This window comes from Sylvia atricapilla, chromosome 18 (assembly GCF_009819655.1).
Source record: "Sylvia atricapilla isolate bSylAtr1 chromosome 18, bSylAtr1.pri, whole genome shotgun sequence".
NCBI lineage: Eukaryota > Metazoa > Chordata > Aves > Passeriformes > Sylviidae > Sylvia > Sylvia atricapilla.
The window spans coordinates 3,800,045-3,813,380 of record NC_089157.1 but is presented as its reverse complement, the minus strand read 5'-3'; the positions used below and the strand labels follow the sequence as shown (position 1 = coordinate 3,813,380).

The 13,336-nt window shown below is 52.1% G+C and overlaps 1 protein-coding gene across 4 annotated transcripts in view; it reads left to right on the top strand.

Moving 5' to 3' along the window:
* Positions 1 to 8,438, top strand: part of SEPTIN9 (septin 9) — a 142,744-nt gene extending 134,306 nt beyond the window's left edge. For all 4 annotated transcript variants that reach the window (XM_066332094.1, XM_066332096.1, XM_066332093.1 and 1 more), the window contains 4 exons: positions 3,276 to 3,371; positions 4,138 to 4,234; positions 5,680 to 5,731; positions 6,484 to 8,438. In XM_066332094.1, the coding sequence (XP_066188191.1) occupies positions 3,276 to 3,371; positions 4,138 to 4,234; positions 5,680 to 5,731; positions 6,484 to 6,619 (381 nt within the window). In that variant the 3' untranslated portion in view covers positions 6,620 to 8,438. The remainder of the gene's footprint in view (positions 1 to 3,275; positions 3,372 to 4,137; positions 4,235 to 5,679; positions 5,732 to 6,483) is intronic.
* Positions 8,439 to 13,336: the final 4,898 nt, after the last annotated feature.

The window sequence follows — 13,336 nt, the reverse complement described above, 5'->3', positions numbered from 1 at the left end:
ATCTATGTTACAGCCTCACAATCCATGAGTTCTACAGCACTGCTAGCTACCAAAGTCAAAATGGAGCTGTCTCTATCTCTCTACAAGGTCTTTTAAGGATAAACTGTCCAATTATGAAATTACATTAAATTATTTTTACTTTTAACCCGATAACCAACCACCCGTGGCCCACAATGAGGACTTTTCTATCCAGTTACAAAACACCACCCAGACCCATGAAGAAGATGAAAAAGAAGGACTAGCCTACACCCTAAAACCTCCATCTTGCTTTATATATATATAAAAAACTAAGTTTAAAACCTTATATATATATATATATATATATATATATATATATATAAAATATATATTTTATATTTTTATATAATATATATATATTTTATATATATTATATATATATATTACTAAGCCTAAAACCTTAGACTCTAGCTTTTCCACATGTGATATCACACGCTTCTATTCAAACCCCACACCCACAATCCCAGTGCTGTCACTCCATTTTGGGAGCCTTCTCCACGGCCTCAGGTCAAATGCAGTGTTTTTTTGGGGGTCAGTGCCTGTGAGCACAGAAAGGCTGAAATTCTCCGTGCCCAGGGTTGCAGCAGTGGCCCATCCCCTGTGCCCCTGGCGCACTGCTGGCAGGGCAGTGCAGGCAGTGTCTGCCCAGGAGCACAGAGCACTCCTCTGGCTGCAGCTCACAGCGATCCCGCGTGGCCACAGGGCAGGCCTGAGCTGGTTTGTGCTCTGCCAGCACTTCCTCGTGTTTCTCTTGGATCTCTGTCAGTGCAGGATAAGTTTAGGGCTGTGCATTTCCAGGCCTGCTTTTCCTGCCTCTTTTGTTGTTGTTGTTGTTTTCAGCCTGGTCTCTGTTATTTTGGGAGGTTGATGTGATGCCTTGGGAAGGCTGGTCTGAAACAGAGACTGGACAGAGCTAGAGAATAAAATAGGTGTTTATTGAAAGACCTCCAGGATACACCTTGGGCAGGACAGGGTCTGGCCCGGAATACACCCAAGGTGGACCCAAAATGACCACAAAAATGGCTGAGCAGTCACGAGGTCTTACAGTTTTATAAGTTTTGGTCTATTTGGGGTTTAATTGTCCAGTTACAGCTGCAGGTTGTGAGGTCCCATCCTTCTTGTTCCTCCCTCCAGCCCACCCTTGTTTGTGCTTTTGGCCTGAAAGTTGTCCTTGGTGTGCAGCAGGAGAAGGATTTGTTTTGTGTCCTTGCTGTGTGCAGAGCTGAGTGACACTGACTGTGAGCTCAGAGCTGCACCTCTGGGCAGCACAGAACCTGAAATACATCAAAGATAAAACTTAAGGCATCAGATGCACACAGGGGCTGGAAAACCCTCCCTCTGCAGCATCGTGCACTGATACAGGAACTAGTCAAAAACGTGTGGGTTTGCTGAGCTCAGCTGGGTGAGATTTAAAAGGGAAGCAAAGTAGGAAATTCCCGTGGTTGGGAGCTGAGGAGGGGCTCTCTGAATCCACAGCAAGGCATAGGCTTTGCTCTGAGAGGTGGAGGTGGCTCATTTGGGGTTTGGTAAGGGGCTGTAAATCTCTTTGTGTGGGTGGTGGATGTGGCTGCAGCCGTGATGGCCTCAGCATTCCCTGCAAAAGTAAAAACCACCAAGCTCCTTGATCCAGGAGTCTGACCTGGGAGAACTAAAGGGAAAGAGAGTCTTGCCAAAAGGGTAGTTTTAGGGGCCTCTCCTTTGGTCATGGGCAGGATGACAGCTTAGCCAGGGATGGTTCCATGCCCCCTTGCAGGAGAGGGTGAGTGCACCTTCCCACCCAGAGTGGGAGCCTCTCCTTCCCAGTTTTTAATGAGCACCATCAGGCACTGAAATACCCAGTCTGGTTTTGGGGGCTGAATCCAAACTCTCCAAGCAATTTCCTTGGCCAGAGGCTGGCTGGGGATGGAGCTGAGGGCTGGCCCAGGCTGTTTGCTCAGAGCTCTGCAAGGAGCTGCTGAGGGGACACAGAGGGGTGAGTCTGTGGTGCCACATCTGTTCCCTGTGGTGGCTTCTGCAGGCTGCCTGCTCCATTCAGAGGTTACCAGCACTCACATCCCTGTGTCTGCAGGTGACTGGCTCTGGCACTACAAAGTCAGTCTGGGACCTCAAATGTTACCTGGGCACTCTTGGCAGACCATGGGGACAGTGCCTGGCTCTGCTGCTCTGCACTGGCTCAGCACAGGACAAGCTCAACCTCTCTCTGATTGCTTCCTGATTATAACCAGACCTCCCAAATCCTTTCAGATGGAGGGAGAGCACAGAGCCACAGCGATGTGTTTGCTCCCAGCAGATGAGAGGGCAGGAAATCAGGCCAGGTGGGCACAGGCTGGGACCTTTTCCACTCATTCCAGTGTGCCTGCATTTGTGCTTCCAAAAGCAGAGCCCTGTCTGCATCTGGGTGTAGCTGGCTCAGAGAGGTGATAGGTTTGGGGTTTGGATGGGGTGGGCAGAGGATGAGAAGCCCCAGCCTGGCTGCAGGTTGGTGTCAGTGCTGAGTGAGTGGAATGTGCTCCCTGGAGTTGGCTTTGTTGGGACTCCCCTAAACTCAGTGTGTGGGTTTGGGGTGGGTTTGGGGTGGGAGGCTGGCTGGGGCCATCCCCTGGGCTGGATCCACTCCTTTGCCAGCCTGCACTGTAGGACTGATGTGCAGTTATTGCCACAGGAAGGTGGGAGCTGCTGCCAGCCTGGGTTGGGGTTTGCAGTGTTGTAGGAGAAGATTGAAGCCTCAGGCTCCCCGTGGGCTGAGCCTCCACCCAGAAATCAGATTTCAGCATCCCTTGGCCTTGCACAAAGTCCTCAGAGTCTGCCCTTCCAAGCTGTGTCCTTGTCCCCTCAGATCAAGTTCCTTTTCCAAGGAGTGTAAACCAACAGCAGAGAGCAGCTTTTCACCTTTGTGTTACAAGCCTGGCAGCTGTGTTCCCCTTTGCTGGGGCAGCTTGGCTTGTCTGTTCCATCCCTAAACCACATCCAGCTCACGTCACTCCATCTCAGTTCTCTGCCTGAGCTGTGTCTTGGCACCAGGTTCTTGCAGAGGTTCCTGGGGAGGCTCTTGGTGGGTGTGTGGCAGGTGAGCACAGGTCTGTCTCTGTGCCCCAGCTGGGCAGTGTTTGGGATGGAGAGGGGGATGCTGCTGCTGCTGGACCTTGCTGTGACTGGTGGGTGTCCCTCAGAGACCCTTTTGGGAGCAGCTGCCGTGGTGGGAGTGCAGCTCCTGTGCTTGCCTGTCCTTCAGCTGTCCCTCTGCTGTTCCCTCCCAGATAATGGCAGATCTCCTGGCCAACGGCATCGACGTGTATCCGCAGAAGGAGTTTGATGAGGACTCTGAGGATCGGCTGGTGAACGAGAAATTCCGGGTCAGTGCAGGGGCTGGGCATGTCCTGGGGCCTTCCCTTCCAAAAGGCCTCTGTTTTCTTCCCAAAGCTGCTGGATCCTGCCCGTGGGGTCTGCCCAGCACAGAGCTCAGAGCAGGGGTGGAAAGAGGGTGAGAAAGGCTCATGGGGAGGGTGTCCTGTCCATACTCCTTCCCCATCTCCACCTCTACCCGTGGCCCCTTCCCCTGCCCCAGGCTCAGGGAACAGAGGTGCCTGCCCACCCCTGGTGAGGGCAGCAGCCTTTCCAGCACTGGGATGGAATTCTTCCTGGAGGCTGCCTGCAGATGGCAGTTCCATGCTACAGGAATCAGCCAGCAATTTTACGGTCACAATAAAGTGCTGGACAAATTTAAAGAAAAAAAAAGGTCTTTTAGGGACTCTGTAGTTCAAAAACACCAACTTGGATCAGGAACTGAGTTGGCCACAGGTTGCCAGATGCTGAGGGGCAATTCCCAGGGAAGCTTTGGGCTACCTTTGCTCCTGCTGTACCTGGTGCCTGCCAATGAGGGACTGGACTAGGCTGGGTTTGGGCTGGTTTTAGGCTGGGCACAAGTGCAAGAGATGCTGGTACCCAGTCCTGGGCTGCCTGTGGGCCCTGGCAGACAGCACTGCTCAGGAGCATCAGGGCAAACCAGCTCATCCCATGAAAACCTCCTGGATGCAGCTCAGTGTAGGACTTTGCTCACTGGATTGGTTTCCTGACCAGTTCTCAGGAAGAAATCACAGCCTTGTTTTTCTCTTTCCACAGGAAATGATCCCCTTTGCAGTGGTGGGCAGTGACCAGGAGTACCAGGTGAATGGAAGAAGAATCCTTGGGAGGAAGACCAAGTGGGGCACCATTGAAGGTACCTCATCCTTGCTTCCCCACCTGAGCCCATCTCCCTGCCCTGACAGAAGGCAATAAAGTCCAAAATCAGCAGTAGAAGTTGAGGTGGATGTGGAGCTTCCCTGTCCCTCCAAAAAAAGATAATTTTCCTTATGTTTGAGGACTAGAAACACCTTGGCCAATGTTCCTGTGCTGGGTTCCTGGGCCTTGGTGTGTCTTGGGGGGCTGCTGAGTGCTAGAGGGGACATTTCTGGGGGTCTCGTGGCCTGGCTTTTGTTCTTGCACAGTTAATTGCCTGATGGCAGGATTTGAGGGCACACCAGTGACATCCCCATGTCTCAAGCCCCTCTTAGAACCTTCCCCTGGCATCTGTGCCCTCCACCAATTCCTTGGGTTGGTGTCCTTGTGGGAGCTCTTCCCTCTTCCATTTCCCATGGGGATCTCCCTTTCTTCTCCCCAATTTTACACTCATGGTTTCAAGGCTAGATGAAAGCTCCTGGCTCCAGCACATTACACATTTCCCTGTTCATGGTTTCTGGCAGCCAGCTGGCTCATCTCCAGTGCCACCCCTCTCATCTTCCACCCCTTCGCTTCACAGGTTCCTCTCATTTACGAGCCGTTTTAATAGGAATCCTATGGTGAGGGATGGTTTAACAAAGCTGCCCGGAAAATCAGTGTATTTTGAAGCTCTGCTGCCCTCTTGTGCTGTGTCCCTGAACATTCTGAGTTCAATGGGATTCATTAAACCCTCACCTTCTACTTGTGGCATCTGCCTTCAGCACAGGGAAACCGCCAGGACACAGCCATGGCCACAGGCAGCCTTTGCACAGCAGTGTTGTTTTTGTTTTTCCTGCATGATATTTATTGGTTGGACTCAATGTTCTTAGAAGTCTTCTCCAACATAAAGGATTCTGCTATTCTGTGTACAGGATTGTTTGGGTAAAAAAACCAAAAAATTAAAAAGGAGTTCTTCCTGTAAATTGAGTAAAATCAGGGGTAAAACAGCAGCTGTCAGAGTGATTGTGGTGGAGCAGCACCCCTTGGTTTTCCCTACTGCATGCACTCCTCCTTCTGCCTTTGACAGCAGGAGTTCATGTCCTTGCACAGCGTGCCTGGGATGCTGCAGGGTGCTCCTGGCCAAGCTGCAGATAAAACTCCTGTGGAGACACGGCTGGTGCTCCCTGCAGAGCTCACCATGGCCCTTCGCTGTCTTGTCTGGGGTTCTGGAGGTGCCAGCACTGTGCTGGGGGTGCTGCTGGGAGCTCCCTCATTGGTGGGGACACTGGGAAGGGGCCAAGCTGGGGACCTGGTGCCAGCTTTACAGCAGCCAAGAGGACTCCTGAGTCCTGCACCTGTACCCCGGGGTGGGAGGGCCCATCTGAGCCCTGCACACTCTGGGGAAGCCCCCAGGCCATGGGTGGTGGCCCTGGGTGCTCACGGCTGGGTTTCTGTCTCTCTTGCCAGTGGAGAACACGACACACTGTGAGTTCGCCTACCTGCGGGACCTCCTCATCAGGTCAGTGCCTGTCCCCAGAGCCTGTCCTCTCCACGTGGCATCCAGGGAAAGGGGACAGCCCAGCATGGCTTGAAGCAGCTGCTGCTTTGCTCTGCTGCTCCATCCCTCCACCTATTCACCCCTCCATCCCTGCCTTCCCTCCCAGGCCCTGCCACTCCTTGGGGGCTTTTCTCAGCTGCAGTGCTGAGTCCAAGGAGGAGAGGAGCTCCAGGGTTGCTCCAGGGTGGCTGCAGCTCACCTGCAAGCAGCTTTTGGCCTTAGTGATCCCTCACCAGTGCCAGATCTCATCCCCAATTCAAAGACATCACCCTCCACTGGGGTGTTGTTGTGGGGTCTGGGTGAGGCTGGTCCCTCTTGAAAGAAGTCTCCTTGCTGTGGGGGACAGGGAGGCTGAGCCCCTGGGGCATTGGGCTCCTCCCCAGTTTGGCTGCAGGGTAAACTCTGCACATGGGATCTGTTTGTTGCTGGCAGAGTTGTGTGGGGCTGCAAAGGTGCAAAGGCTCCAAGGCTGGTGGGGATCTCCCTGGGTGGGTGTCCTGCAGCCACAGCTCCTGTGTCCCCAAGCACAAGTGAAAGCTTCTGCTCCTGCTGCCCAGTAATGCTGCCCATTATTGCCTTGACTTCCTCCCGTGCCCTAAAGGCACCATGAAACCAGCAGGACAGGGAGGGGACAGTGGCACTGGGAGGTGTTTGGGGTGCAGAGGCCGGGCTGGCCCAGCAAAACGTGATTGCTCCTTCTGCTTTCCCTGCAGGACACACATGCAGAACATCAAGGATATTACCAGCAACATCCACTTTGAAGCCTACAGGGTGAAGAGGCTGAACGAGGGCCAGAGCTCTCTGTCCAACGGCGTGGCTGACAAGGAGCTGGTGGCCAACGAGATGTAACCACCCCTCAGCCAGGACCTCGCTCGCTCACGCTCGCTGTCCCTCCCCTCCTCCCCCTTTATTTTTATATAAATCCTCTGCCACTGTCCCTCTTGCCCTGGTCCCTGACCCCCTGCCATGTAAACTGACCAAATAACCCGACGTGGAGCAGGGTGGCCGCTCTCCCCCCAGCTTTGTGCCATGAGTTCTGTGCTCAGCCCCCAGGGCCGGGGACTGTCCCTCTGTGGAGCCTGGGCTCTCGCTTTTCCCCCAGCTCTGGCCCCACAGCCAAACCCAGGAGAGCAGATCTGTGGGGCCAGCGGGGTTGGGGTGGCCTGGGACCCTTCCAGCCCCTCCATGCAGGGGCTCTTCTCCGTCCATTGAAGGCGAGGGCTCCTCCAGGTGAACGTAGCCTTCGGAAGCAAGGTACGGTGGGATGAAGAGAGCAAGACAGTGCCATCCTTGTGTCCTGCCACCTCCTCCGAGCCCTCTGCAGCCCTCTGGGACCTGCCAGCCCCCAACCCGGCCCCTGTACCCTGTCTACATGCAATAAACTGGGAGTGTTTAGGCGTCACCTCGCCTGTCACCCACCCCCGGCCAGGCAGAGCGACCTGCTTTGGGAGAAGTGCCTTTTCAGACTGTCACCTTGCAATAGCGTGGGAGAGGGGAGGGAGGGTCTGCCTCGTCTGTCTTTGCAGCCTGTAAAAGGCTGTGAACCTCCGTGGAGACTCTGGTTCCCTCTCCCTCGGGCCAGAGCTGTGGCTGATGTCCTGGGAACACTTGTGTATTTATTTGTCATTCAGCTGGGGGGGTCTCTGTCCGCTGAAGGCTCGGAGTGTGTTTTGTCCTGAGGGGGCTGATTGTGGAACTTTGTCTCTGCAAAGCAGTGGTGGGAGGCAGAGGGTTGTCCTGTCTGACCCTTGTGCTTCTTGGGCTTTTCCCTACATCAGAGGAGCCTCTTGGGTGTCTGTTAATTCCTTTTCATTTCCTGGCTCCCCCTGTGTGATGTGTCCAGGGAAGGTGCTCCTGTTCTGCTGGTCCTTGTGCAGGGAGTCTGTGCATGTGCTGACCAAGCCCTGCAGCTCAGGGGGGGCTGTTTGTGGGTGCTGCTCCCCCTGCTCTGCCCCCACACCCTCATCTCTCTGTGTGTCTGCAGTAAACCAGACCCTGCCAGCCTTCGGTAGCACTGTGACAACAGGAGCAGAGCTCTGCAGTCCTGCCCCTCTCCCCAGCTCCCTTTGCCTTCCTGGTGTCCACCAGTCTCCAAATCCTCTCTAAGGGAAACAAAAATCAAACTTCCTGCAAATCACCCCTTTTTAGGGGCACACACTGAAGTGGCAGCGTGTCCCATCCTCTAGCACTGGAAGGCACCTGCAGAGCCCACGAGGGGACAGAGCCTGGCTCAGCACAGGTGACCAGGAGGAGGGAGGAGGTTGCTCTGCCCTTGCTGGGGATGCCCAGGGTTTCAGGGCTCCCCACAGGTCCCCCCCAGCAGCCAAAGGAGTGTGGGCAGGGGGGGTTCATGGTGAGAATCCTTTCTCCCCTTCACTCCTATTCCCCCTCCACAACAGCCCCACGGAGCTGTTGGGGAACAGCAACTCTCTACTTGCTGACTTGCTATATTTTAGCAAAAGCAACAACGAAAAAATGTATTAACTGAAAAAAAAATATATATATTTCAAGTGTTAAAAAAAAAAAAAAAGACTGAAAGAGGAGAAAAATCTCTTGTGTGAGGCACTTCTTCAAATGCCATCTTAAAACTTTTTTTTTTCCCTCTAGTTGGTATCTCAAGCTGGGCCAAGCAAGACACGCCGCTTTCTCCTTTGTAACCTGACTTTTTTTTTTTTTTTGGAAGAAAAAAAAAAAAGAAAATAATACAATAAAAAAATCCTTCATCCGGATCTATTAAAATGGCCTTTTGGGGGTTATAAGCATTATGAAAATTTAGTCCATTTTTGTATAAATAATAGTGTTTAATATGTATTTCCCAAAATAAATGTTCCGAATGCAAATAGGAGGCTTGTTTGGAAATGTCTGTTATGTCTGTCCCCAGCCATGGTGTAATTGTTGCTGCATGGACCCTGAGGTCCCTGCAGCCCCAGAACTGCACTGTTCAGGGTGAAAGATAATTCCTGACCCCCTTGATTCATCCCACCTCGGATACCTGCCCCAGGTACCCTACAAAATGCTGGAGGTGATTCTGCTGAGCACCTTTGGGATGGAGCCTGATCCTGAGGGAGGCAGGTGGATCCCATCCCTCTGCTTCCGTGGTGAAGCTGTTCCCACTGTGCTTCCTGGGGTTTTTGTGGAGAGGTGGGCAGCCCCTAGTTCAAGGGCAGGCAGGAGCTTGTCTTTCACACCAATGTGACTTTGTCTCCACAGTCTTCAGAACCTTCATGCCTGCAGGGTTGACCTTGGGATGCCCTTGGAAGTTGGCTTTCTTGGAAGATTGGCCATCCTGAAAACCACATTTTTCCCTGGTACCACAGATCTGACACTGTCCCCTCTGGTGGTTTCATCTCTGTCTGATGTGTTTATTGTGTTTTTCCCCCCAAGTGGTGGAATTCAGATGCCACCTGGACATTCTCCTGGGTGAGCAGCTCCAAGTGACCGTGTTTAAGCTGGAGTTGGAGCAAGTGACTTCCAGAGGCCCTTTCCAGCCTCAGCCCCTCTGGGATTCTGTGGGGCTGGATGAAAACAAACCCAGCAGGACAGCACTCAGGTCGGGTTCCTGCGAGGCTCTAGAGCACAGGACAGGTTTATGTTCATTTTAACTCCTCTTTTCTGCTGGCACCTGGGTTTTGGTGCGGTGAATTCTCTCACCTCACGTGGCACCCAGCGAGGTGTGCAGTGATGGGCTCCCTCTGCCCCAGTGCCAAACCCATCTCTATCAACACCCTTTCATTCTTGGGGCTCCACAGCACTTCTGAGGTTGCTTTAGCCCAAATCCCCCTCACTCCCACAGCTCACAAATGATTCCAGGGAGAGAAGCAGCAAAGTCAAGGTGTTCTCACTGTTGTAACCAGAGCAAGACCCAGAGCAAAAGCTCCCAGGGAGGGAGCAGGGAAAAATCAATGTGTACTTGTAGCAACTACAAACACGGGCCCTGCTCCTGGAGGAATCTGCAGTAGTTTTAGTCCCTATTGTGTTTTTTCTTGGGTGGGATTGTTTTTTTTTCAGTTTTCCTCATTGCTGGTGTCTGAGCATGTGAGGGAGATGGGACAGAGGATGCTCCGGGGCTCTCCAGGCAGATGCTGCCCTGGTGACACATTGAGAAATGGTTTGTGGATGGAGAGAGGGGAAAGCAGGCAAAATTCCCCAGCTCAGCAGTGAGGGCAGCTTTTGTTTAGCCCAGAGGAGGAGCTCAAGGGGTCAGAGGTCCCTTCATGGGAATGGTGCAGGGAATGGCTTCCAGATGTTAGGAAGCTCCAGAGAGGTGGGGTTGGGGAAGGAAGAGCAACAACACCAGATGCTCTGATGGAACAGGGGCTTGTGTGGTGCTGTGGGAAAAATCCCAGCTGGGGGAAAGGTTGGCCATTGCAAAATCCCCCCTCGCTCCCCAGAGCCTTGGCCAAAGGGCAGCAGTGACCTGGCAGGGCCGGATGGAGAGGGTTTGGGTGAGAAGGGGGCAGACAAGGAGCTGCTCCCCTGCCCACACCCTCCCCAGCTGCCTCCAAGGGAAATGTGCCTGAGGATGCCTTGGCTGACAGAAAGGACCTGGCACTAATGGCTTATTGAGTGGCCTCACTTTAACAAAGGAGGGAAATGAAGATGAGTGAGAGTTTAATTACCGATCTGAACAGAGCTTTCCCCAGCAAGGACGGGCCCTGGTTTGCCTTGCCCAGCCCTGGCAGGGAGAGGGACAGGGGACCCACCAGCACAGCCGGGTCTGGGGGTGCCTGGCAGCCCTGGAGGAGGCAGCTGCAGGGCCAGGGAGGGCTGGAGATGGGTCAGGTTCCAAAGAGCATCTCCATCCAGAGAGGAGGACTATAAATAATAAGAATAAAAAGGGAGTATAAATAATTAAAGCAGCTCATAGATAGTAGTTCCCGAAACGTCTGCCTGATTTAAAAACTAATTACTTGGAGGGTAATCACCAGCAGAAGAGCACATATTTACCCACAATGCTGCTCTTCCCTCCTCTTCCTTTCGCTCCCTTCTCCTGATTGCTATCCCAGGCACCGGCACAGACTTATCACTCACCCACAGTGCACAATGAACGGGCTTGTGCTCGTCCATCTCCCTGATTAATGCCAGCATTGGAGACCTGCTCAGGGAGGAATAAATCCTCTCTGGGTAGGAGGGGAAGCTGAGCTGTGTGGTACCTGCAGAGCCCAGAGGAGCTGAGAGCCCCAAAGGGCTCCTGCTCCAGGGATGGAGCCTTGGGTGGAGCTGTGCTGCCCAAACCCAGCAGCCCCAGGGGGATGTGGCATCACCTGCTCGGTGTGAGCTGCACTTCAGGGACTTTGCTGGGCCACCACTTACCCACCGGGGTGTGCATCAACCCCTGGATGCCCTGCTGTGGAAGCTGTCCTCGTGGGAAACATCTCCCTTTGATGTGCCAGCCGGGCTGCAGCAGGCACAGGCAGAGCTCAGGCTTTAATTACAGGGAAGCTGCTGCACTGCAGCTGAAAGCTTTGGGGGGTTTTGATGGCTCCAGCAGAAAGGAAGATTTGTCCCTTCACCTGCAGCTCCTCACGCTGCCTCCATCACACAAAGTGCTGGTCCCAACCCTCCTGCCCCTTCTCAGCAAACCCTTTTCCTCCATGCTCACGGCAAGCTCAAGTTTGTAACTCTCTCACTCGGTTTAGTTTGTATTTATTTGCCTGAGCTTCTCTCTGGACCTTCACAAATTAATAAACAATCCTCACCATCAGACTGATTTAGGAGCAGCATTGCACGGCGCTGCTTCATTTAGGAAAACAGAATAATTTATCCCTAACTTATGGGATTCAGGAGACTTCCACGTGCAGCCCATGATATTTTCTCATTAACATTACCCAGCTAAGCTAAAAACTGCAATTTCATAAGTCATACTTCCTTCAAAGGCATGTTACCAGCTTCCCAGGGACTCCAAAATTTTACTGAAGCTTAAAGACATACCTCATAGCATGCAGAAATGTGCCAAAGTCCCCATCCTTATTACTACTGAAACCATCTTTCCTGTGAGTTTCCCTCCCCTGAACTCTTCCCATCAGGAGGACGTTTAAATGAGTGATGCTGGGCAAGAGAATAGCACTGAGTTACTCTTTAACAAGAAGATAAAATGAAAATATTTAACTGGGAAACAAAATAAAAGTCCTTTATCCTCTGCTCTAGGGGATATCTGTAAATGACATAAGCCAAAATATTCTCTTTTTGTGGGGAATTTTTTTAGTGCTGGGGGTTGCTCACAGTGAAAATGTGGGATGGAGGGCTGGGATACAGGGAGGTGGATGACTCTGAGAGCTCCTTGGCACAAAAGGCCATCAGGGCTGAGCAGTTATTTCAATATCTGTGCACCATTTTTAAAGGAGGTTGGTTTGGGTATTTTTTGTAAGTCACAGCTGAAAGCTCTTGCTGGCAAAGTTTACAGACCCTGTTCTTTCAAAAGTAAAAATGTTCACCTTTTATGGCCCATGTCCTGAAGCAGCTTTGCAGAGGACCAGGACAGGGAAGCAGAAAGAGCCTGTGTGCATCCAGCCACCCCACCCTGCATCAGCCCAGGGCTCCAACTCTGGGGGAGCAGAGGAGAGCCCCACCTCCAGCATTCCCCCTTCCCTGCCCTTCTCCTCTCCTGCCACCAGCCTCAGAAAAGAAAAAAAGAGAAAGAAAAAAAAAAAGTCAAGATTAAAATCATATTCCTAAAGCAAAATTACACATTGGAGACTCCACGGCCCTCCCGGGAGGATCAGGGCACTCCTCTATAAATATCTGTCTCTATATGTTTAATTTGCAGATGAAATTAAGCCCGGGAAGAAAGGGAAGGATGGCTTTTCATGTGTGGGCTGTCCAGCTTTGCCTTGAATATCAAAGTGAGGCCCGTTACAAAGCGCCGGCTCCACGGGATTATCTGAGAAACCTTGTAGGTCCCAAGTGGCGGCGCTTTCGGGATCAAAAGGTGTGGGACTTACGCAGAAAGCCAGGAAAAGCCAACCCCAAAGAGCCAAATCTCAGGTCAGTTGGCAGAGTTCAGAGATTTCCAAGGAAACAAGAAGGTGGGCGAGGAACCAGGAGAGGCTGGGCTTTTCACGTGGATTTTGGATTAAATATTAACTTGCTGCAGTGGGTTATGAGGATAAATATTTTCATTAATCATGTATGTGCTCGTTATGATGGTGAGAATAGACCGTTCAAGATTCATCTGCATGAGCTTTTTAACTCCAGACTCCCATTTTCTGCCCGTAGCTTTTGGTAAAACCCCATCTTTTGTGCTTGCTTTCTTCAGAAAACTTTCTCTCCACAAACACTTTGATTGGTTGCAGCATTTTATTGGTTAGGCCTTAAAAGCACCAGATGAAGAGATTTAGCTTGAGGGTGAATGCAGAGGAGAAAATGCAGCTCCAGTTAAAACAAGGGAAGGGAATGGGGTGGTGGTTTTCAAGTGGCCCAAAGAGGTGGGAGCCTGACCTGGGGTGGGAAAACAGAGATCACATTCCAGGGATCTGCTGCCATGTACCAGTGACACCTCGCTATCCATTTCATTAAAAATTGGATTTTTTCCTGCTTTTCTCTGATTTTATTGAACTTTTCAATCAT